This window comes from Pleurodeles waltl, chromosome 4_1 (assembly GCF_031143425.1).
Source record: "Pleurodeles waltl isolate 20211129_DDA chromosome 4_1, aPleWal1.hap1.20221129, whole genome shotgun sequence".
Lineage (NCBI taxonomy): Eukaryota > Metazoa > Chordata > Amphibia > Caudata > Salamandridae > Pleurodeles > Pleurodeles waltl.
This window is the reverse complement of record NC_090442.1, coordinates 1,018,347,230-1,018,374,194: the sequence shown is the minus strand read 5'-3', so window position 1 is coordinate 1,018,374,194 and position 26,965 is coordinate 1,018,347,230. Positions and strand designations below refer to the sequence as shown.

The following is a 26,965-nucleotide window of genomic DNA, read 5'->3' as shown; positions in this document are numbered from 1 at the left end:
CTTTCAGGTTGTTCCCCAGGTGCAAGATTCGTGGTGGATGGTCGAGCAGACCCAGGGAGGATACCAGATATTGTAGCTGCAGGCTATATGTCTGTGTCACCACAGTTTGTCAGCTGCAGCTACCAAAGAAATGTGAACAATCTTTGGGCAGCATTGGCTTTACTGATAAGAATGGGCTGCTCTGCCTGCTGAGCCTGCAATGCTAACTGTAGGGGCAGGCAGAGGGGCAGAGTCTGTAGGTGGACGACTGCCAGCAGGCAGGGTTGGCAACTCAAATGAGGGGCCCTGCATTGATGGGAGCCGGTGGACACCTAGGTAGACTGACAACGTCCGATTCCTGGTTACATTCACCATCCTGACTGGGACGTTCATTGACGTTACAAACTGGAGCATGGTGACTGATGTGCCATGTTGCAGCTTCCCACCCTATGGTGGCTCTGCAGGCCTGGGAAAGCACATATCTTGTTAAACAAAATAAACATTAAACAGAAGTGCCCTGATTATGACATATCTATAAAAGACTGTGCAGTAGACATATATAGCTGGTACTAACTTTGCCATCTGGAATCTAGTATTTATGGGTCACATTCCCAGACAGTGTTGGGGGGACAGGACTGCTGGGTCTTTGTCTTATTCAAATCTGTGTGCTGTGAAGTAACATGTAGACTGTGAAGCTGTGTGGTGGGGTGCTGAGGCTGTGGTTCAGGCAGATGCATGAATGCAGAAAAATGCCTCTTTTTGCATAATTGTCCACATTTTTTACCGCTGTCTGTTTGACTCTGTACACTGGGTCTCTGCTAACAAGCCCCAGTGCATAGCTCTGACCCCTAAAACACGCTGAATTGGTTTTACTCCAAATTGGAATAGTTAACTTCCCTACAAGTCCCTAGATTATGGTACAAAGCCTACCCAGGGCCTAAAAGTTAAATGTTACTGGTGGATTGCAGTACACATTGTGCCACCACTAAAGTGACAGTGCAAAACATGAATGCAGGCCTACTACTGTAGCCTGGCAGTGCAATTTTAAAACTGCAAAACTGACCTTTCAAAATAACCCCTTTTGACAAGCTACACCCTACTTTTAAATATTAATAAGTCATCCCTAAGTATGCCTTAATGCCCAACAAGGCAAGCTATATTGTATTCAAAAGTTGGGCATCCAAATGTTTATAGTAAGATATGTCCTTACAGTGACAAGGCCCCAAAATCTATTTTCACTGTAGCACAGTCAGGGAACCAATGGGATAAAATAATAAAATGAACAAATGCATCTCTGCTTATGAAACAATAACAAAGTTCCTTCTTGGACTGCTTATTATACATACTATAAGCCCAATTCTTTGAGAAGTCGGATTTGTATTAAATATTTTTAAAAAGGTAGTTTTCAAAAAGTCATCTTTTACCTGCCTAGAGCCTCTAGATGTCCTTTTGCATGAGCTGTCAACTGTTACCCAGGACCTAAATAGCCCCTTTGATCAGGTGCGAACTTGCTCCCAGAGCTGAGACAATGACCTTGAGTGTGGGGAGGTGTTCTGCACCTCTGACCGGATGACTATATCGGAACCCAGGTGACCAGGAACTTAATTAACTTCAAAGAGGCATACCCTATCACAGGCAGATGTAGCTAACACCTGGGTTTGCCCACTCCTTAGTCCCTCTAGTCAGCCAGGCACCAATCATTGGGGAAAGGAGTTGCCACAAGAACCAGTTTTGAGTGATCATAGAGGAAGGGTTCCTCATTTCTGTGGCAACACCTTTAGTGTGGGCACTGGAGCTCTGCTTAGGGTAAGAAAGGTTCTGCCAATTTTGATTTAGGGGTACTGCAGGATTGTTTGCGGTAAGGCACAGAGGAACTACTGCAGTAGAGGGAAGGGTTTCTCCTGGAAACTTTGCCCTACTGGTCTGGGAGAGGCCAGGAGTTTACATACCCACAAGCCAGTGCCAGTCATTAATTTGGCACTCCTGTCCAAACTCTTCAGAGCACTACCAGCACTATTCAAGACAGAAGAGGACTGCACCTGCTTTTGCTGGACCTCGACCCATTTGTACACAGGACAAAAAATGGACTCAAAGGGTCGGTTGGCTGACCTGTTAAACCACAAACTGCTAGATGCCCTTTTTCCTGAACAGCATAGTTGACCAGTTTCAACTGGACCTGTGTTGAACCCTACTGTTCACTTCTGCTGGCATGAGTCTAGACACCCCTGCCACAAGTGATATTTCTGAGGTACTGGAACCCTTGGCTATGTCAAAGTGTACTCTTCCAAACATTCTGAAAACTGAAAATCCTGGGACTAATAGCCTTTTTGAGCTCCTAAGACCTCGAGACAAACCTGACAAGTTAATTCGAAGAAGGTGCGCAGCCAGCAAAGCTCTCTCAATGCCAAAATCTGGTGGCACCAAGGCCTCCTCATTGCATAACAGTGGCTTCATCAGGCTCCTCATTGAAGGAGACCCGATCAACGCTGGAGACCTCCAGGGCCAGACAACTTGAACTTTTCTTGCCGGAGCTGTTGTGACCTAAACTAATGGTTTCGCTGAGGCTCCATCTTGACGCAGGAATCTGTCAAACCTCTTCCGGCAATAAAAGCCCAATGCCTGCTTTCCCTGAAGGTTGTCAACATTGGAGGTAACTTTCCACTGGGACGAAATTGGTCTTTGTATCCAACCTGCAATCAAGGTCAGCCGAAAAGTTACCCTTGATATGAGTAACCAGATGATAACAGTTGGTGCTTAAAGCTTTTTGACTCTATTTTCATTTAAAACTCTAAAAACTCATATCATTGGTGCCCCTTATTGGATTTCTATAGTTTTTATGTCATCTTGGTCATTATTCTCTATTTTGTTGTATTAACTGGAGTGGGGTTTTATTGTGTTGTGTTTACAAATTTGTAACTGTTTTGATACTTATTAATGCTTTATACATTTTCCTAAGTAAAGTCTGTCTGCTCTGTGCCGTAGCTACCAGGGGTTGAGCGCAGGCTTAAATTATTGAAACATTTACTGGACCTAACAAAGAACAGTGACATTATTACTTATGGTGGACTACCATCCGGTGGGGTCTGTGGCTCTCACACCAGTGAAACAAATGAGTGTTGAAGAGATGGGATTGAGCAACTGCCACACATGCTGTAGAAAAGTGGATTATTAGTAGATATGCACCTTTAGCTAGTAATAATACCACAATCATTAACAAGGTCCAGTCAAGTCTCAATACATTAATCCTTGCTCAAGCGTTGGTAGCTTGGTAAGGAGCAGTCAGGCTTAATTTAGGAAATGTAAAGCATTTAATATCACCAAAACAGTGATAAAGTAAAATATACAACACAATAAAAAAACAACAACAATTTATAAAAATCGAGAGACTATTTTAACTTTAAAATGACACCAAAATGAAAAAATCCAATGTAGGGAACTGCAGATATGAATTTTTGAAGATTACATTTAATAAATGTGCATTCTAGCATCAAAAAGCATAAAGCGCCAACCTCAGCTATCTGGTCGTGTTGGTCAGGGACAAAGTCAAAGTATTAGACTGACCGCGATGGAGTGCAAGCCAGATAGGTTAAGCAACAGATCCCAGTCGAAATTTTACCTTTGCACGTAGTCCCTTTTTGGAGCTTTTTCTCTCAACGTAGCATGATTGGATCCTCAGATCTGGATTTCGATTCAACAGCAGCAGCCTGGTGAGGTGCAATGCCTCTGTGAACTCTTGGAAGTCTTTGTCCTCGATGTGGAGGCTGAGGGGCTCCGGAGCTTTCAGCAAGACAAACCAGCATGGTCAGGCCAAGTTGCAGTTTGACGTCAGTGGCTTGACTCTCACTGCCGAGCCGGTGTTCTTCTGGAACTTTTTCACCAAAAAAAAATTCCCAAACTTTCAGATCTTCTTCTAAAAGGTTCCTTGAGGGTCAGAAAGCGTCCACAGCACCAGCCAATGGTTCACAAGCGCTGGTTCACCTCTTTGGAGTGTGGGGCTCTAGCTCCCGCAATGCACATGGTCAGTTCAGGAAAATCCAGGTGTAGCTGGTCAGCCGGAGTTGTCCTCTTACTAGATATTGCAGGTGCTTCTTCCAGCACTTTTGTAGCTGCTGACAGGCATAGGGGTTGATTTAAATCTTGGCAGTATTACCACTAATACTCCGCAGCAGCGGACCCAAAAACACGGTCAGGTCAATGGTGTTCCACCCGCCATAGTTAGATATATTACGGCTGAGTCGCAGACTGCCACAACAGAATGCTCTTCCTAGCTGTCAGGCTGACAAGTTCCCACCGACCCTGTTTAGGTGTTACAGTCCTGTAGGCAGTGTACTGGTGGTGGATTGCTGACAGAGGGAGGCCAATGTGGGACCCAATAAGCATCCTAAAATGGCAGTGGCAATGGAATAGAGGTAAGTCAAGCACACACTGTGCCTTAGCCATATGTTTCCCCCTGCACAGCACAATACACCACATACACACTATAATACATTGTCATTCCAACACCACACAACACATACATGCCGAAAACACACACTGCCATAAATCCATAACACAACACAACACAAACACATTGACACTGCACCCACACAAGCCACAACCACAACTACATTCTCATCTACACAATCACACTCAAGCACAACTACACACGACAACCACACAACAACACTCACCTGAATGTTGCACACAGGAACACAACATTGGACCCACATGGAAGTGGCAGCCATAAAGACACAACCACATCACCCACTCCAGTTCCCTCTGCCCCCGGAGATGGGGGGGGGGGGGTGTGGGGGGGTTATTGAAAGGGTGTTGGGGGTTGGTCCCGTAGCAGCAGTGACAGAAGATCATGTCCAGTCAAAAACAGAAGCGGAATGGAGAAAACAGGTAGCTTTGTAGACCATTTGCCCTCCAATCTGCCAACTCAGATGTGAAGGTCAGACCGCCACAGTTGGCTTGGTGGTAAGGCACATTCAAATCTGTTTGGCGGTAAAGGTGGCTGGAGTCCCACCTTCAGCCCCTATTCCCAATGCTGCTGTGGAGGCGGCTGAAGAGTCTTGGAGGAGCCGGCGTGACACAGGCGCTCTTTCACCTATTGTCCTGCCAAAATCTAAATTAGGCGGGCAGACTGCCAAGGTGGTGGACGGGTTTACAGATGGAAAACCGGTGGTGGGACTGTTAGTGCCAAGATCTAAATCACGCTCAAAGTCCTTCTTGTGTGGAGCCTTTAAAGTGCAGCAGGTGCAGTCTTCTGTTGTGCAGTTCAAAGGTCAAGCAGAGCAGTTCTTCTTCAGGTGTTCTTCTTCAGATGTTTCAGGCAGGGATCTGAGGGGGTCCTGTAGAGGTCACATATTTATTCCAGATTCTGGGCTTGCAAGAGGTGCTGGGTGGCACCCCAACCAATGGAGTTCAAGTTGCCATGGTCTATGATGGCCACTTACTGGGAAATGTGATATATTTGTCCCAGAAAGCACAGTTCCTCAAAAATCAAAATGGAGAAATTATTTCCTAGGTGTGCAGGTCTGGCTAACCCAACCCACAGCTATGGCTAACTTTTCCCTACATTCCTCTTCCAGCCCCTCTCCTAATCTTACTAGGGGGACTCCCATCTGGCTGGGGATCAAGAAAGTGGTGGCTAACCTGGGTCCTGTGACATCTGTGCTCCTATCTTTGAAGCTTTTCTCCCCAGCTACCTTCTGTTCCTGGCTTCTCTAGGACACAAATCTCCAACCAAATGGTTGTATTGTTTCAGCAGCCCCAGACCTCTTCACACCTACTCAGGGAGCAGCTTGCCTGAGGCTGTAAAAAAGGCTAACCGATCAGAAGAGGCTGCTACAGGTAACTTCAGGATAGTAAGGTCTAAAACTAATTTCCTGTAATAGTTATGATAAATTTGGTCTTCGCAAGTTGCTGGATTTATTGTAACTAGTATTTTGATACTCTGAATCATGTTGTTAGCTAACGCCAATGAAAAGCTAGCCTTTATTAAAGTCTAGTAAAGCCTTCCATTGATAGCTCATGGGGCTAGCAGGACTACAATGGGGAAAACGACTTTGGCTGTTTTTTGCCCATTATTGTATATAGAACATATGTTATATTGTCCCTGCTTTTTATAACAAGGCTCCCTACACCTGGAGCACTTAGGGCAGACCTTAGGGGTGACCTATATGAAATTGAAATTTAGTCTTGAACTTTAGAAGTACTTTTCATTCCAAGGTCAAATTTAGACACAGTTTTCTTTTAAACCAGCTTGTAAGACAGGTCTGGCTTTAAGATGATACTAGACACCTCAGCAGTGCACACCTAAGTGCATTAAGGCCACTGGAGTCTCTGAACCTACATGCCCTAGCATATACTAGGGACTTACTGTGTCCTGGTTAATTAGAATTACACCAATAACCATATACCTTTTAAGGACAGAGCACTGGCCCTGGGCCTGGTTAGCAGAGCCTGGGCATTTTCAGAGTCTGCAACCATCTGTCACAAAATGGGGGCGATCAGGGCAAAAAGGATAATTTCCTACATATGCTTACTAAACAAGGGTTACAGATGCATTATGGAGTTCTCCCCCTGCAATCCATTGACAAATGAAGATGGTCTGGAAGAGATAACGTGGTTGCTAACTCCCTCATAAGGATTGTGGGTGTTGTAGGCACCAAACCCTTCTAACAGTGAACTGCAGCAGTGGTTTCTAGATGGCAATAAACATTTTTCCAGAGAAAATCAATTCACAAATCATGATAAAAACCATCCTGTCGCAAGTTATTGATAAGCTGCGGGACTAAAATATCAATTCTCTTTAAAAAAAAAAGTATGAAGAAAAGCTGGCAGATATGCAGGCAGGCTAGGCCATGACAATGTGAGACTTCAGAAAACAGAAAAATGGAAACATGTCTCGAGAAGTGGATACCATCATTATTCACAGACACAGAATTAGCCCATGGGCCATAGAATAATAGGGTCCAGAGGAACCCAACATAGTTTAAGCCTCTGGGTGCACTGGCCAGAATGATAATGACGTGTATACTTCACTATAAAAGCAAGGTATGCTGTGTCACGGTGGCAAGAAAGCAAGGGTACTTGACTTACTATGGCAACCGCATCTCTTTCTCCTGTAACTTCAGTGTGGAAACTCAAAGAAAACAGTTTACAATCAAATAATTTAAATATAAACTACACATGTGAAGTATAATATATTTGCTGTTGTCCCCGCCACAGCTTTGCACTGAAGTGAAAGCAAGAAACTTTTCTATGAGCAATCTGAGGAGGCACTTCATTTTATTGAGACACTGAACCTTTGTTATGGATGGTGATTATTTCTGGTGGTATCTAAGATTTACTGAGGCTTTGACCAATTAATAGTGGGTTGTGCAACTTTACAGTGTCACTGCTTGACCTACATGTGCTAATTTAGCAGAAGTCCCAGCCCTGTTAAAGATTGCGGAACAGCTCTGGCCCTCACACTGAAGTTGTTCTAGCTTACTCAAGTTTATTTTGCTACAGTGTCTGTTCAGGTTTTGGGAATGCCATTGAGCAAAGATCATTTGGCATTAAGTATTGCGGTAAACTGAACTACCTGGAAATAGGATTCGGTCTTGTCACAAGGCCCAACCTATGTAAATGGTCACACACATGGATAGGGGTTGCACAGATGCAGCATACGCACAGTCTCCATGCAGTGTTTATGACTGAACTCACTATAATAGCACGGAAAAACAATGTTGGTAAAAGGCAGAGATCTTGTTGTACACACGGACAAAGTGCATTGTGGTAAATGCACCTGACTAAAAACAGCCATTGCATGTTTTCTAGGCGGTGCAGTGGATGGATGTGGCACACTTTACAGTAAATGCAAGGGGGTCTTGCTAACGGTCAGACTGACAGAATTTCAAGCTCAGAATGTTCTAGTGGATTATGGCGACAAGCACATTGGTATGACAGGCACACTTCTAGGGAACTGGCATTGTTGCACTGTAGCTATGCACTCAACATCGACAACAAGGAATTTTTTCAGCACTGTAGAGAAGGTTGCATGAAAGTATGTAGCTCATGGAATATTGTGAATGGAATACTTCCATTGTGGACCTCAATAGCTCCAGCTGGAACACTGAGCAGGGCCTCTCACAAACTACACTGCAACCTAGGTTTTACTTTCTGTGGTCATTGAGCCACACCATTGTAATTTTGAGAAGACAGAATATCTCCAGAGGGCACAATCAGATTATATATCCCGCTGGCTGAGGTGGACGCCTGGGGATCATTTAGCACAGAAGCACATTTAGTTTCTATGGTTGTGGTTGTTTTTGGATACTTGAGATAGAGACATTTTTCAAAGTAATCCAAACTCATTTTTTATGGGATTCTTTTAAGTCGCCATATCTATATGATGCATGTGTGTGGCATGGTATCATGAAAGATCTTAACAATGGGGTGATTAGTTTGGAAAATGAGCTATTGGCAAAAGGCAGTTGGTCCTGAACACTGTCAAAAAACGAGAAATTGAGTCAGAAAAATGGGAATTCCTGTAGGCATTCCACAGAATAGAAAGTGGAGTGGCTACTTACTTGGCTGGTCAATACAGAAAAGTGAATCAAGATTATAGAAGCCATCAAAACCCAGAATGATACCAAAGAAATGAGGCAAGATGGCGTTAACTGGAGTTTTCAACAGTATTACACATAACTATAAAAACCAGGGACCCAAGCAAGACACACAATATGTTAACAAGTTGTTAAATGAGACAGGCCTTTTACAATGCTGACGGAATTGAGGGAGAAGTTGGGTCGACCAATTACAGTACAGGACACAAGGTGGGCAATTACTACCCATAACTCCACCTAAAACTCAAGGAGTTGACGGTTTGTCCGCCACGGTTTATAAGCTAGATTGTCACCAAGAAAGTAGTGTACAAGGTGCTAACTTTGGGAAGACTGTCTAGGCCTATGATGAGGCAATCACAGTTCTGCTTTATAAAGCAGGGAAAATTTATTGGATTGCTGGTCTTACCATTCTGGGCCCATATTCAATGTGGATAGTAAACACATTGAGTACGATACATCACAGAAAGACTAGACAAAGTAATACACATTTCCTGATATGCAAGGATCAACTACTTTTATATCACAACAAAACCAGACTGTCAATATTAGGTGACTGTTTCTAACAATTTAGAAGATACAGCAAGGGTATACCTCATAAGCCATAACAAATCTGAAAGCAAACAATGTATTCAAGATGTTAAATACGATGTAATGCATGAAACACTGTTACAATATTGTTAAGGTTTGGAGAGTCCAAATTGGGTTTCATTGCTCCATTCGGGCATGGCAGCATGTGTTTAGGACAACAGCATGGTTTTTGCAAGATGGAACATACAGAGAAGAACACGACAAGAGTGTCTCTTCTCTCTGTTGATCTGGGCTTTCATGTTGGAACCACAGGAACACGAGGATGTGGTTTCTGGATGGAGGAGTGGTGATGGTGGTAAGGCACACATTGTCGTCTCTCTATGCAGATGATCTGCTATATATAAGGGACACATATTTTTCGACACATGTAGACGGTTACAGAGGTGTATGGGGTGGTCTATGTTTTTCAAGACAATTGGGATAAGTCGGAGCTGCATCCCATTTCAACTACAGTTACGAAGTAGGTGGCTCTCTTACACAAGATGCTTAGCACAGAACTATTCTGCTACCTTGGTGTGCATGACTTTAATATAGATTATACTATATATGTACTGTAAGATATGAAAAGAGAAACACATAATATATATGTGGCTAACTTTTTCGATGGCTTTGATGAGCAAAACAGCCCTGTGAAAAATTATTACTGTGCCAAGGATGTTGTATATGTGGCAGAGTATTCCCATGAAGATTCTTTAGGTTGAGTATTAAACGCGGGGCACGTTGCTACTGAAATTGTATTACAGTGGTAAGGCAGCATGAACTTCACTGACTACACCCATCCTTCCATGGAACAATGGTGGCAGGGGCCTCCCAAATTTCTGGCAGCATTGTGTTGCCAGCCAGCTACAATATGTAGTGTTGTGGCTGTTTGGAGTTACATACCTAGTCACAAATATGATTATGCATTTTATTGCACCAACAGAGCTGAGGCATATGTGATACAGTTAACAGGTTGTTGCGTGAACTGGGGCTGGGTGTTAAAACAATCTCATCTGTATAACAGGGATGCTAATATGGGATCACAAGCTTCTTAGAAGCATTAGGAGAAAATGGGAGATTGGTTTAGGAACAGCACTGGAAAGCAAGGAATAGAACAGAGAGCTCACCATCTGTAGAGTTGTATTCAGAAATGTCAGGTTGTGTGGTATACACTAGAAGCACATGTATTATGGGTATCTGGCTCTGCAGTGTTACATTGAATTGATACAGCCCTGGATGAACATAGTCCTAGATGCAAAACGAAAGCAAGTTTCTTTTGGTACCTGTGGTTGGCTTGCCATTAGGTGGCACCATTCTGAAAGTAGTTGATCGTGCCATTGTCTAAATTGTCCGGATGGACAATATTACGAGCCACTTAGGCCCTGTTTATTGGGAATGGTGCCACTCAAGATGAGTGAACTAGTAAACTCAGAACAAAATGTGCTCACTTGGGGCAGGTGTTCTTGGAAAGTGCTTTGCTATGGCTTGAAAGTCAATAATTGGGCAGACTCAGAGTCAAGGGAAACAAGAATCTTTAAAGTAGATGTTGTCAGAAAGTAAAATTAGGAACAAAGCACGCAGTAATGGATGCAAACATAATCCATAGACAAAGTATGGTAGGGGATCCCATACCTCCCATCAGAAAGCTTGCCTCCATAAACTGTAATATACAAATTCATACTATTAGGGAAATTTGTTTTCAAGAAGCATATTTAAACCTTATTTATCAGAAACCATGAGTTTTAGGTTTATTTCCTTGAACCTTCAGCCCACGAGTGTAAACCCCACATCATTCTGGTTGAGGGGTTTTGAGCAGTGGACAGGAATTTCCATACCTGTGTCACAATGAACCTATTTATTTCTCAATAATCACAAAGAGTAAATCAAATTGAATAATTCTGATCATCCAATGTCCAGTGTACTACTGCGCCCTCAAAGGTGATGCATCTTGTGCCATCCACATACAGAACCAATTCAACTTCTCAAACAACTCCATATGGTCTTCCAAATGTATGCTGAGGATACAAAAATCCACTGGTGGTTGGATAAAGGGAAGTGGGACGATAAGGTGCACAGCATCCTCAATGGCTTAACACTTCTGTGCACCTGTTTTTTGCACCCCTGAGGCACTGTTATATTACAGAAGGTGGAACAGGTGGTTGTCAGTTAATTTCTGTAATAAAGCTAGCAATGGCACATATACGGCGTGGACGCTATATTAAGAGGGTATTCCTTTATTTGCTTAGGAGTATAGTCCCATGGAAATGATGGAAACACATTGCCTCTGCGCTGTATTATGGACGCAACCACACATGCAAAAAGGCTGGCAGGACGTGCCTTAGACTGGGCTCCGCCAAGAGGTGGTACACACTCTGGAGTGGGAGAGGATTCATAGGACCCGCCCAAACATACCCTTCAGTTGCTCACTTCACCCAACTGCAGGGGGATTGCTGTCCCATCTTTGAAGTGCAGGCGAGTGTTGCAAGCACAATGAAAGACAGAGCGACTGCTTCAATCAGCCACTCTGTACCTCACTGATATGATGCCCCATGAGCTGCCACAAGTTCGCCTTTACCCTGAGGGAAGCGCATTATCAAGAAATGGGAGTACTAGCCAGGTTTGCACCCGCCACACTCATCTGAAGATGCAGTGTGGTTCAAACAAGCACAGTGCACCCTATTTGTGGTATTGCCGCAGATACTCAAACCAGCATCGCTTCATGTCTCGACCATTGGTCCCCCTGAATGAAGGACAGCTTCCTGTTGATGAATCAAAACAAAACCAAGAATCTAGAAATCAGAGACACAAAGCCCACTGGACACCTTTTGACTGGTAATCAAGCCTTTGATCCCCACCGTCTGCATGGCTAAAGATAAAGAACCAGAAATTCCTTTCTGTACTGCCCTCTTTCATCTGAGATGACCAGAGTTCTTGTTTCGTTTCAATTAGTGCAGTAATCTACTCCAGTCTCCCCAAAAAATTCTTTACAAGGCCCCAATGACTTCTGAGCAAAGGTGCCAGAATTTCTATTAACCTTCGTAAGCTGGAACACTTTGCCTACAAGGATGTAAACACTGTGCGTTCAGCCTAATTCTGAGATCCAAATTTAATTACATCTGGTTCATGGAAGTTTTAAAAAAACGTAGTATTGAGACATGCATGCAACTGAATTCCACACAGAACAGGTGTTGCAACCAAAGAATTTCCAATTGGTGAATCACACATTCACTTGGACTCTGTCTGCAACAACGCTGCACTCTTCCAGACCTCTGGCAAGTGCTTTGAAGGGAGAGATAGAGCACATTAATTTCCAAGTCTTTTTGCAGTGTTAGGGATAGGTCAACATGAGAATGGCTGAAAACCGCATGAAGGCCTTTCGTAAAGTGTGAGTAGAAGATGACGAAACACTAGGAGTGATTTTACTGAGATGTAAAATTTAATGAATTCCCCATCACACAACCGTATCCCTAAAAATGGGAACATGGGATTTTACATATCACACATGGCATTCTGAACAGTCTGGTGAGATGTATTCGTGAATTACATTTGAAAGATTACTGGGGCAATTCAAATCACCAATCGTCAATACTTGTGGAAAAGAAAAAAAATATGCTGGCCTAAAATGAATGATTTGTACACTCCATTTTTGTTTACATATAACATATGACTTCGCAGAGGGCGGTTCCCAGCTGTGAAATATCTTAAGAGAACCCTGGCACCCTCTCCCTACTCACTATCCACATGGAGATGAGCAGTGGTTGGGGCTCCAGCTAGTTGCTGTGTTTTGCGTTACCTTAATGCACACACAAGCAGCAGTAAGGTGGCTCACTGAAATTATGTGGATAATGGCTGGGCATGAGAGTCTCAAAAAACCCTTACATGTGTAGAATGGGTACTAGTCAGCCTTAATCAAAGGAGGTGGAGGTAGTTCATCATCAGGCAACTGTTTAAAGATGTGCTGCTTTGTGTCACAACTTACCACTGCTTTTTCATTGTTAAGATATTCTTAACATTTCTACTGGGCTCCGGAGTGAGTACTTGGGCCTATTTTTGCACTTAGTGATTTCTGGTGAGGATTTTATCTCAAGGATTTGTTTGGCAATTCAAAGTGATAAGGTTTTCCCATATCAGTAACTCTGCAAACCGACATTGCCAAAACTAAGAGGAGAGAACCAACACTGAGGGTGAGAAGTTGTTTGGATTTTATCCACTCGTGAATGGGCCACAACCTTAGATAATAAATGGGAGGAAAAGTGAACTGCTGGTCCTGGGTACATGTAATGCCCAATGGGACAATGTCATCTGGCCTGACTGCAAGGGTCTACACCCACTTGTTAGCTGCAAAAGTGATGTCTCTGTGTGGCGTTCTATCTAGACCAAGTACTCTCGCTAAAGCCACAAATACCACCAGTGGACATCACCTGGCCCGCTTTACTATGCACATGGAGGAAATGTCTCCTTTCCCCCACAGAACCATAACACCTTAGTGGAGTCAGTATGCTTGATGTGCAGGACACAGTAGAGCAATGGTCTAGACTTGGGCATGCTGGTTTATCTGTTTTCAGTTTTCCATCTTCAGCAGAGCGCTGCAGTCAGAAGTGTGCAGGACATGCACAAACATGATAATGTACTGGAAACCTGGAACGACCTGTACTGGTGGACTGTGCAACAAATACTTCAAGTGCATCTTTTTCACTCACAGAATTTTCAAGAGCCAGAAAAATAACTGAATTGGCTACTTTATTGTACTGCTTATGCCTTAGTCGCTTGGTGTTCTCTGAAAATCTGCTAAAGTGGTAAATACTGAGAACTGCAAGGACTCAGACGGGGACAATGATTTAAATATTTGTCATGTAAACTTTGGAATAGCTAAGTAGGTCACATTTCAAGTTTTGATTTAAAGTGATCTTCCTCTAGGCTCATTATGAAAAGGAAGGGAAGCTCATGCTAGACTTTAATCTGTTTATTAAATGACAGAAGATCACGGCCAGATTTAGGCCCACGCTCTAGGTACAGGTTTGGGACAGAGGTTTCAGGGAGAAGAGTCCTCGTGTAAGACTAGAAAGCGAGCTAAGGTTCTTTTAGAGATGAGAGAGGTTAATGTTATATAAAAGGAAGACTACTGCATTAACAGGTGTGCCATGTACAAATAGGGTTCAGGCACCTGAAACTGGCTGTATTCCACATGAAGAGGTGTAACTTGGCTACAGGGTGTTACAGTCATTGTCCTCTCCTAAAACAATACACTGGCATTCATTTTCAAGTACTAACCCTTACACTTGAGGGCACCAAATACTACTGGGTTTGTGTGTGCTGATTAACAAAGGAGCTTTGTGGCAGAATAGTGACATCTGTGCAAGCGCTTGTGTGTGGTTTCAATGCTGAACTGACATTTTCCCACCACATTGAGGCTACATATTACATACGAATGCTAGTGTGGTCTACAAAGATATTTACTGAGTCACAGCATTGGCTGGTTAACAGCAGCAGAATAAGCAAGCAGTAATAATATTACTCATGGAGGAAAGTGCCACATTTGAGAGGCTGCAACTCTGAGAAGGGTATAAAAGATGGGTGGAGCTTTCCATCACATTCCAAAAATTTAAATTACTCTATAAAGCGATCAAAGCCCAGAGTTCACTTATTTCTTTTTGGTCTGCCTCAGCTGGTCTTTCTTTCTAGGGCAGTCTGGAGAGAATCCTGATGGCTCTCACCAGAACCATCCCCTGGAAGGTGTGCCTGGCCAGCTGCATTCAGGCAGGGGCCCCTATAATGCTGGAAAGTTGGCCTTCCCAGAAACCTCCCTCATTACGGACACTCTACCACAGACTTATTGGCCGGACTTTTTTAACTTGGAGAATGAACTGTCAGGCATAGTCCAAATGCCTGCTATCAGTCATAATTTGAAACATCCCTCCATCCAGGTTGTTGTGTATTTCCTGGACACAGTTATGCTTTGATCTTTCTACAGCTGGTGTTTCCAGGGTACGAAAATGAGTGCTGTCCATTTGCTCAGGAGGATATACAAGGCTGACCGTGCAACTGAAATTCCACTGCCCTCTATTGGTGGTGGTGCTGACTTTGATGTTTCTGTGGAATCGCCAAGCAAAGACAAGTAGTGCAGAGATGAACAGTACCTTTAGGCACTCTCTGTCCCGCAATAGAGACCCAAAGAGGAGGCCCCTACTAACTACTGCTGCAAATATAGGTGAGCTGCGTGGTGACTCTCTATGGTGAGCACATTTTCTCCCTGCACCAACTTTCCACCTTTTATTCTTCAATAGGCTCTTCTAATTTGGCTCCAGTCCTCCAGTTGACTCTCCAGGTAGGTGGATCAAAAGAGAGCCATGCTGCGTAGAGCAAGCCCTTTGTACCTGTGGGCTCACACCCACTCCAGTGGATCAGACTGCATAAGCCCCTATTCATCACTGAGGTTTTAACCCTCTGAAAGAAGAGTCGCCAACAAAGCCCTTTAGGTACTTCAGGCTGCGGGATATCACATCCCGAGGAGACTAAAAACCACTAACCCAAACCCAGGAGTTAGGTACATCTCGTGGATTACCCATTTTTTAGAAGTCTCGGGTTTTGTACCTTTTCCTCACAGGCTGCAGGCACTCAGCATTGCCAATTGCTACACTGTAACTTTGCTTTTGCTGTTGGGTTGGTACCAACACTATGGTCGCATTAAGTAAGAATTTACAAATTTGTCACAAAGTAGCTTAATTTTGCAGGGTTGCCTGTGATCCCGCACTCTACTGTGTGGTAATCTCTATCAGTTAGTGACTGTGATCAGTAAATATTTGTTAACAACAGCAAATCATTTCTATGTTCCAGTTGCTTCTGTTCCGCGTTTCTGCCTTCAAAATAGCAGAGGTGTTTATCGCAAATATAATATGCTGTGCATAACTACAGCCAATGCACATAATCCTTTTGTGTACTTTGTACTGTATAATATTTGAGTTCTTTTTATTGTAAATGCATTTATGTATTTTGAGATAATATACAGTGTTGTGTACTTACAACTTTGCTGAGCATCCATAACTTTCTTGCAACCGTGACAAATACGTTGGCAATACCTAACCTTGCCGTATACCACCACCATTCATCAAGGAATTAACTGCTCATCTACATCTAAGTCAAAAGATGCTTTGGATGCCATCCTTTCGATGCAGGCCAAGTAGTTAGTCTGGAACAGTAGCACCCTCACTATTGATTGTGATTGGCTGCGGCTACCACTGAACTGAAAAAAGCCTTACACTCTAGGTTACCTTCGAATGCAGGAGTTCAGAAAGTAATGCTGCAGTACGTTTTTAAGTGTATGATTTCAGTAAAGTGCAATGTCCAAAATGGCATGATGTGTCTCACTAGTAGGCTAAAATGCACCAAAAAGCAAAAATAATCTGACACATAGAAGAATTTCACGGTCACCACCACCATGTATATGCACTCCGATTTCCAAAGAATGAAATGTAAAAGTAAAACTGTTCTTTAACCAACTTACATCTCTTACAACTGGTGAAAACTTCTGCTTTTCAAACGGCACCGTAGCATCGGACATTATCTGTAAAAGCCAAATGAGACAAATTAGAAAAGAACAAATGTCAGTAGTGTACAAAGGTACATAAATGAAAGAATAAGAATCTTCTCAGATCAGCACTGTGAACTGTGCAGAGCATGCCCCGAACACCATCCCTTCAAAGAGTCGCTCCAGGTTTCGGACTACTGGCTTCGGTTCATATTTTCAATTCATTACCATGGGCAGAAACGTGTACCCCTTTTAGCAGAAATGTGCATTGTGTTTTCATTGTTTATAATATTTGCGGTTAAAGCGCATTGACTGTGGTGGTCATACAAGTCCCATGACTGCACCCTTTTTACCTCTGCTGTGTGCCTCACTCTGTTGTTTCCTGTGATACTTCTTTTGGGTTGACACATCTAATTTGGGGTTACAAACTAAATTAAAGTCTCCATCCACTAAAACAAATTCTAGATCGCCTGGGACAAAATGTGGTAAGCAACGAAGGTCTCTACATAAGACCTGTAGAAGAGAGCAGGGCATAAGGACAGCAATTATGTGAGCCTCTTACTATCAACTCGTAGTTTGTGAATGCCCAAAAAATTAGCAAACTTACACAAAAGAGTAAAGCTATTTTTCTGAATCAGACCCAAAATGCCTAGTGCTAAGAAGCCATCACAATACGCTGCCAGTATATCGATGCAATTCAATGTATGTCATTTTCAAAAATCCCTATATTTCATAATGTGCATAGTGCAAAATGTGTGGTAACGTGCAGAGATTCCTGCTCTCCTGTGAGGATCTACAGCCCTGCATAAAATACACCAATCCCTCCTTTATACCAATGCTTGTTCACTTCAGCAAAACAGCTCAGAAGAATGTTAATGTTTAAAAGATGTATTCAGCGCTCAAATATCCGGAGGTGTCTTGGTGCTGAGCTTCACTTGAACGCGACTGGAAGAGGACCTTAATTTTTTTTAAAGCCATGTTTTGAGCTCCTTCCTGAAGGAGATCAGAGAGGCCAAGGCTCTGGTGTGAGGGGGAAGGCTATTCCTGAGCGTGGATGTCCCTGTGATGAAACTTCTGTCTCCCCAGTTTGTCTTTCGCACTCTAGGGACCACCACGTTCTTGGCTCCTGAGGAGGGTACAAGTCTACTATGTTTGTAGCAATCAAAGCTGTGCTTTAGGAACTCTGGTCCAGTATTATGCAGAGCCTTAGGGATGATGCAAAGGGCTTTGAATTCGATACAACTTCTAACTGGAAGCCAATGTAACTTGTAGATTTCTTGCAAAATTGATTGAAATTTGGGAATCCCTAAGAGAAGTCTAGCAACGGCATTCTGTACCATTTGTAGCCTATTTAGATAATGTTCCTTCATAATCATATATAAGTATGTACAGTAGTCTATTTTTTATCGGACTAAGGCGGTGATGACAGTTTTTTAGCATCAGTTGGAATAAATGGGAGCATTGTTTTAATCATTTTAAGTGGGTAGAAGGAGGCAGCGACAGTAGCATTTACCTGACTTCCAAAGTTCAGCTTGTTGTTAATTTGAACTCCTAGGCTCTTGGCCTTGGTCACAGGAATGGGAAGAGAAACCTGGTTCCTCTGGCCACCAGGAAGGGGCCCATGCTGGAGAAAGGTTTCCAAACAGTGCTACCTCAGTTTTCCCCGAGTTGAGCTTCAGGCAGTGTTTGTTTATCCATAAACTGATAGCACGCATACAGTCATGGAAGTAAGTGGAGACTTTCGGAAGACTGCTGAAGGCTGACACATCTATCTGAGTGTCGTCAGCGTAGGAGGGTAGAGAGAAGTCAACGGTTTTAATCAAAGTAGCGAGCTCTGTTATGTATACATTAAATAGTGTTGTACTAAGCGACCCCGCAGTGAAGGGTAAAAGGGGAGGATTCATACTGGTCCAGGGCAACGGTTTGCATTCTGCCTGATAGAAAAGAGATAAGTAAGGCCAAGGCCATATCCTACATACCTAAATTCCTTAATCGATCAATCAACAGTTTATGGTCCATCACATCAAAGGTCGCCGACACATCGAGGAGGATGAGTGCCGTACACTAAAAAATGTAGTTCTGTTTTCATTGTTTAAAGAGCACTTGTAATTCTACTCCTTGACCGGTCTTGCATTCTGTTTGCTTGGTCTTGTAGCAGGCAATGTGACATCAAAACTCAACTGTAAGAGATTGCCACAGTTGAGTTGCTAAATCATTTTCTTATTACAGGTGACTAGCTACATCATACTTACACTGTAAGAAGAAAATTAGAGTCAGTTTTATACAAAAATTGCAGGCTCCATTGTATTACAGTGGTTATATTATTGAATGGTAAATGATCATGCAGATTGCGCCAAAAGCAAGTTACAAGGGCACCTCTGCAATAGGTGGAGAAGTCAGAAGACTGCTGCGGGAAAAGGGTGAACCTAGATGTTCTGGGGTGATTTAGGTCCTCATTACGAGTGGCCTTTTAATTTCGATGGGTTCGGTAATGTATATTACCACACTCATCGGAACTGAAACAAGGTGCTTCACATGGATATTTCAGCTACACTGGGGGAAAACATGCCGGACCTGATGTAGAAAACGGATTGTCAGATATTGTTGCCCTTAATCTTGGAATCCTCTTTCTTTCACCATTGACAAAATTACCGGGAACCATGGTAATGGTAATTCCAGGGTGGGGAAACAGACAATATTCCAGGCAACTAATAATGAGGGCCGCAGCGCTCCAGTAAGCGTCTCACAGCTTAACATTGTTCCAGCAGGTTTTCTACTTTTTGTGGAGTATGTAAAAAAAATTCTAGATATAGTAACATGACAAACTCATTTCTCATGGAAATGTTTATGGAGAGAATGTAGGTATCCAATGGTTTCCTGACCACCGCTGTGCTAGAAAAGGCTAGAGACATACTGTATAACGCTTCAGCAACATTAGCGTTGTGGGGCTTCAATGATATCCACAGGGGGCATTCAACACAATAATAAGCACCGTTTTGTGGTAGTTGACATATTGTTACTGCACCTACTTATCTTATCACAGCTGTTTGCTTATGTTTGGTCTTTTATTTATTTCGATTCTTCATCCGGCTTCACTTGTGTTTCTCTAGTCCTTCCTTGTCTTTTTTACCCCCTCTGCCATCCACACACCTTGCTCTAGGGTTTTCCCTCCACTAATCCAAAGGCCTGTTTTTTACTTCCATTCAGCCACCCTTTCCAGCTGGTTCTATATGTCTCGACCATCTGTATGTTATGATACCAGTCTTTTTAAAGCTAGAGTCATCAATCTTGTTCTGCATGAGTTTTCTCTTGGAAATCATTGATAGGCTTGAAAAGCAAAAAAGAAAATGGACTTTCCACAGATTATTTTATTTCTCTTGATTTACTCACAATGTCATCTTTTGTTCTGAATCATATGAATATGACAAGGAATGATCTGGGTGGCTAGCATGTCAGTGCTCTTCAACCAAAGGTTTTGTGTGGTTTGTCTACATCAGAAACATTTTCAGGCAGATAGGTCCTATATTTATAAACCTTTTTAACCACTGGACGTGATGGCTTCCCTCCAAGCAGGGATTTCTGATGGATACCATAATTTAATGGTCCCTACAATCCATAGCACCTATTATTTGTTACACCTTCGGGGTCAAAGTACCTAGTTTCTGAGGTCTTGGAATTTGATCTACAATGCGTCTTTTTGTGTGTGAATTCTAGTCTTTTCCTCAACCATTCTGTTTCACAATCCCACATCAGGGACTCAAAATGTCAGTGATATAAGGTACGCCTTCTGCAACCTTCTTAAGCACGTCTCTGAGGTATTTATGTGTCCGTCCTTCTATAGGATGTCTGCAAGATTATGTCTGACCAAGATTTCTCACCTGGACCCTGTGTTAGGAACATCATTTATTCTAGGAAGCGTCCTAGAATATGTCAGGAAAAAAAAACATCAGTTACACCACTTCGAGAGCACTCTGGGGTACTCACCCTAGACTACACTGGTTGCTATGGCCGCACCTTTGAATTCAGAGGTCTATGGGGCAAGGCATTTACTACGAGTCTCGCAGATGCCTCTAAAAACCTCGGCCAAAGGACATGCCTAGACTGAAAAATTAGGCAGTACGCTGTATTAGCATTCATAAAACACAACATACAGTCAGAGCATTTACACACAAACAAAACTCGTCACACAACCGCACAGCTGTTGCAGGCTGCCTGAATAATGGGTCAGGCACAATAGTGTGTCAGTTACAGGGAGCCCATGATTAGGACCATGAGTACATCTGGTTGTTGCCAGAAATCACACCTACGTTAGCAAAAGACATTCATCCCCACAAAAGGCAGGAGAACCACAAGGAGTCATCCTTGCAACTATTATGAAGCTAACAGCCCCAGCATATGCAGTCGTGTGGATGTAACACTAAGCAGAACTGGAACAAGTCACACTTTCCTTTGGGACGAGGTATTCATCGCTTTCCTAGTTTGCTAACTTAATTATTTTATAATTATTTTTTTTTAACCTGCAGCAATAAATTGTTGTGTTATATTTGAAGACTTTAGTGCAGCTATATGGTCTTCTCACCACATCAGCACCACCGTGCAAATGTACAAGGTCATTTTTCTATTAATCCTTCACAACTTTCCAATTCCCTTTCCAGAAAAGCCCTGGGTGAACTCTAACCACCCTGAGAAGAAACAGTCAATGAGATTATATTAGAGCTTTTCAGCCAACAATGATTGCAAAGTAAAATGCTCTTTGAGGATATTAGTTGTGGCTTTTGTTTAAGGGCATGCCAGTATAGACACAACAAACAGGCACCCCTGTGTGTGTACACATATACCCCCACACACATACGTATACACACATCCACCATATATCCATGCTCACATGAACAAGGAACAAAAGACAAACAGGCAAGCACATAAGTACATGTAAGGGGCCACGGCCGCAACACCTAGACGCACTTAAGTACACATAAACCACCACACTTAGGAACAAATATACACTGCACACATGCAGTCATACTTACAATCATGTTAGATGCATACAAGCGCATACAAGTTGGTCAATGATTAAAGTGTGACTGAGGGTGGATAATATAAAATGTTAAAAGATACTCTGGGGCAGAGACGGATCAGGTGTGCACCTCTGTCTCGGAAGGACGGGAATGAGACTGTCACATATAAAGCAAAGTTTCAATAGTCAAACGGGGTGGTTCAAAGTCTTCTAAAATGTCACCTTATCTATTAAATGCTGTCAGGAATATGTCAGGACAGCCTTGGGAATGATGAGACAGACAGTCACATGTTGTCGAAGTGTCTAAAATCTGCCTGACCTAGGGTCCAACAAGTGAATTGCCAGCTTATTAGTAGTAAAAAGTCGGTAGGATAGATGGAACACAGTCCGAAGGAAGGCATTTCTCTAAGCAGCACAGCAGTTACTTCACCATAGAACGGACCCTCCAACAAGTACTATATGAGGGTGGCTTTATGGGACACATGTCTGATTCCTTCACTCTGCAGGACAGGCAAGTGTACCTTAGCTGCTCAAACATCTACCAGGAGTGACTGAAGTCCTTGGCATGCAACACTGCATTCAATCCCAGTTTCCAGGGCGATACTGTTATCTCTGGTTTAACTGCCTATAGAGCACAAAAGAGTTCACTGGAGGTCAGACGTGTGGTGCCATGGCAGTGGCTGGAGGTGCCCCCCTTTCCTGTGCTCCTGGGTAGAAGTGATGGCAGTCCATCCCAGGTGGTACACCACACACAATGCTTTTGGGAAGTGCCAGACATGCTGATACAGTCACCAGTCCATCTCTGGATGCTGTACTAGTGGTTCTACCTCACTAGCTGCACCACACACAACAGTTCCATGGCGGTCTGGTATGAAGGAGGCTTCGCTCGTCGCCAAGGATAACTGTTTTTCCATGCAGATCCGCACATTCAAGCAGATTCAAACTGATCTACACACGAAATGGCCGAAGCGGGCAACTCCATAAATGTAATTACTGGCAGTTACAAGTCCCAATGGCTGCAATGTAGCCTAATCCAAAATATGAACCACACTTGAAATCAGCATTGGTTAGAGAGGAGGCTGAACTACTCACTGTGTATTGCGCCTCCATGGCATGAGCACTAGCAGACTCCTAACATTGTCTATATACAGACCTAAAAAAGGTGATTCCCCTATATAATATTGCAGAATCATGGGTGTCATATTGAAAATAGAAAATGCCGTCCCATGGCAAGTGCACATTTCCACTTCAGCTTACAGATATCACAAAGAACAACTGTATTTAAAATCCACAGTTCCTATGCGGCAAAAGCCTTATGTGGCAAGCTCCACACTGTGAAACCACTAAAAAGGTCCTTTTTCTAACCTAGCTACTCATGATAGAGTGAACATGGACAGCCCTCGCAGTTAGCGCTCTAGTTAGGGACCGCTTGCCATTCTGCTACAAAGTGATGAAGTTCTGATGTAGTAACATCCAAACTGGCCATGAGTAATTTTTTCGTGGAGTGAACTTCCTCTTCTAGCTGCACTCACTACCATTCTCACTACCAACTAATACAGCTAGGGATTAGTGTGTTCTCTCATCTGTATGAAAAAGAGGTGATTACACGAGGGGTGGTCATCGGAAACAAAAAGGAAGGCATAAAATTACCACATCTCAAGTGCATTTTAAAAATCATTTGAGATAAACTAATCAGAGTAAACAGTTTGTGGCGGAGGGGTGCTTTGCAGCACAAAAGATGATGGACAGAGTGCTAAAACATCTCAAACACTCACCTACAGTCACAGATCTGGATTAAAACCATCATTCTTTTGCTCACCATGCCACCCCGCTTTGGACCCAGCCACAGGCAAATCAGTCTTGATCGTGCTCCTAATGGGAACAGTCCAGCCTAAATTGTCAGGCCAGAAACGAGCATCCTGGGACAAGTTTCAGGGTATCACACCTCATCAGCCAGGCTAGCTTGAATCTAGTGCCACAGTCAACAAGGGACAAACCTCTGGTATTACTCTTACCACTTAGGGAGAACATAGCAACACAAAAAGATGATGGACCGAGTGCGGAAACGTTTTAAACACTCACCCCTAGTCACAGATCTAGGTTAACTCCGTCATGCCCTGCAGTTTAGGCTGGGATGTTCCCAGTGGGAGATGGGTCAAGACTGATTTGCATATGGCTAGGCCCAAACTGGAATGGCGTGTTGGGCAATAAAATGATGGATTTAGGCCCAGATCGGTGACTGGGGGTGAATGTTTGACATTGTTAAGCATTCCATCCGTCAGCTGTACTTTTTGAATTTGTCACCCTAAATGGGAAGGGTATGCCTAGATGTGGGTCCTGTGCTTTCTATGCCACTGGATTTAAGCTAGCCAGGTTGATGAGGGGTAATACCCCAAAACTGGTCCCGGGGAGCTTTTTTCTGCTCTGGGAAGGACCTGGCCTGGCAGTTAGGGCTGGTCTGTTTCCATGGGAAGCAGAGTCAAGACAGATTTGCACATGGCTGGGTCCTAGTGGAATGGTGTGGTGAGCACAAAACTTTGGATTTAGGCCTAGATCTGTGACTGGGGATGAATGTTTGACATTGTTAAGCATTCCGTCTATCATCTGTTCCTTTTGCATTTGTAGCCCGAGGTGTGGTGCTGTGGCCATGTGAAGGACTCAAGCTTGCTGTGCAAGTTACCCATTAATGCGCAAACCACAAATCACAACAGTATTGTTAAAAATCATATGGCGCTGCATGTCACAACAGTGTAGAGTGTGGCAAACTGCATATATGTAAAGAGAATGTAAGGAATAATTTCACTTCTTGGAACACAGTGTTAGCTAAAATCTCACTTTAACAATGTTTTCTACTGCAAAATAAAAATACTTTCTTTCCTTCATCTTGCTGAGCAAACCTACCAGTTTCTTCACTATTTATACAGCATGCTTCATTGGCCTGCTACATGTACATCTGAACATTCATGTGAAAAAACAATACAACACAGTTTAATCTTAACAAATGATGTAACTTTGCAACACCTGCCACTTTGCATTACATAGATATCATACCTGGGTATCTTACAAGGGTTACATATTTGTTGGATGCATGACACATTTCATGTACACAAGAACTGTTCTTACCATCTCTTTAATGTAGGGGAAAAGCAAATCTCCAAAGTAATCTGTTGCCTCGAGTGGAAGTTGTGCTGGCAAGTTATCAATTGAACACATAAGAATCCCACAGCCTTCCACACTAAAAAACAAGCATAGCAAAAACGTCAGTTGAAGATATTCACCACACACCAAAATTAAATTTCCAAATGTTTTGAGTTGAGGTTCCTGTTTTTACAAGATTGTTAAATGTACATACATTACAGGTATAATCAAGTTTTCCTAACCTGTCGTGTACGATGTGCTGGTGTGCATCATACATGCAAAATGGTGCGTCAATGGATGTACACTCAGTCATGAATTCAATAGATCCACCGGTATCCGCTGAGATGTCTCCAATTGCTAGTAACCTGGCAAAGAATAATAAAAACATGTCAACACCAAATGCTGATCAACTGCCCTTGAAATGTAAGCCCTTCCACCCGCAGACACACAGCAGTTAATTATTTTGCTGTTAGGTCTCTGCACTGCACATTACCCGAAAATGCACCAATGACAGGCCAGACTTTTTGGACCTACAGAACTCAGTAGAAATTTGGCAATCCTTGTAATAAGTATTGCATGTTGTCTGTCGAACCTTGGGAACCAAAGACTTATGTAAGCTCAGTGAGTGCAAAGAACCTTATTTTGAGGCTTTGAATCTCTGCAAGTAGCGAAAAACAGACAAGGCTACTCTATTATGGTGAGACACAGTTAACACTATAATGATACACAACAAATATAATAACGGTGCAGAATTAACACTTTTATGAAAACGTAATTCATAATTAAGGTTTAGGAGTGTAGTGAAAATGCCTTTCTTTAGTACCTGTAAGCTTGCTTGGAAAGGATGGGGAACCCCATTCAATGTGTCTAACCACTAGCAATCACTAGGGTTAGCATTCCAAACCATCATTCTTTTGTCCAACAAGCAACTTCAGATGAGTTGCAGCCATATGCAAATCAGCCATGACCCTCCTCCAATAAGTACAGTCCAGCCTAAACTGCCACGCCAGGATCTCGCTAAGCTAAAACACAAGCAACCCACCCAGACCTTTCCCCAACTGCTCCTCAGGAGGTATAGGAGAGCTAGCGCCACAGGCCCCGGGGAGACCCATCTAGTCCTAGGTGTAGGCTGCAGAAAGGGCATCGGGTAGCTTCTCCTTCCAGCTGTCCATGATTTTTTGTTGCCTCCTTCTAGGACCAGGGTGTTGGTCTATGCCTCTCCCTAGTACAGGGATTGTAGGAAAGTGCCCTCTTTCTTGGCATGGTTTCTGCCTATTGTCAGTGTGTTTGACTGTTCACTGGGATCCTGCTAAGCAGGAACCCAGTGATTATGCTTTCTCCACTAAATGTGGTTGCTACTAACTTTTCCTCTGCACAGTTGGCATACTGGTGCCCACATGTAAGTCCCTAGTTTATGGTAACTAGGTATCCAGGGCATTTGGGTTCCAGGGGATCCCCATGGGCTGCAGCAGTTATTCTGGCCCCCATAGGGAGCCCATGCAAAGGGTTCTGCAGGCCTGCCATTGCAGTCTGTGTGAACCGAGTGCATGCACCCGGTTTCACTACAGGTCACTGTAAGTCACCCCTATGGTAGGTCCTCTTAGCCCAGCGGGCAGGGTGCAGGTACCTGTGTGTGATGGCACCCCTGCACTAGCAGAGGTGTCTCACGAACTCCAGCTCCATTTTACTGGACTTCTTGAGTGCGGGGATGCCATTTTATATATGTACTGGACATTACAGTCCAGCTACATAATGGTAACTCCAAACTTGGGCATGTTTGGTATCTAACATGTCGCAATCATATCCCAATACTGTTGCAAGTATTGGAAGTATCATTCAATGCACTCTGGAGGCTTCTTAGAGGACCCCATCCAGCATTCCTACCACCAGTTTTACCGGGTTTCCCGGGCAGCCCAGCTGCTGCCATCCCTCAGACAGTTTTCTGCCCTCCTGCTGCTTGCTCTGATCAAGCTCAGGAAGGCAGAACAAAGGATTTCCTTTGGGAAGAGGAGGTAACACCCTCTCCCTTTGGGAATACGTGTGACTGGCTTGGGAGGGGTAGCCTCCCTAAGCCATTGGTTTTGCTTTGAAGGCACATTTGGTGCCCTCCATGCACAAACCAATCCACACCGGTTCAGGGACACA

At 43.3% G+C, this 26,965-nt stretch overlaps 1 protein-coding gene across 1 annotated transcript in view; it reads right to left on the bottom strand.

Moving 5' to 3' along the window:
• Positions 1-26,965, bottom strand: part of AASS (aminoadipate-semialdehyde synthase) — a 332,460-nt gene that overhangs the window by 191,855 nt on the left and 113,640 nt on the right. The window contains exons 10-12 of the mRNA XM_069229897.1: positions 25,063-25,185; positions 24,806-24,917; positions 16,645-16,704 (exon numbers count right to left, since the gene is read on the bottom strand). Coding sequence (XP_069085998.1) covers positions 16,645-16,704; positions 24,806-24,917; positions 25,063-25,185 — 295 coding nt within the window. The remainder of the gene's footprint in view (positions 1-16,644; positions 16,705-24,805; positions 24,918-25,062; positions 25,186-26,965) is intronic.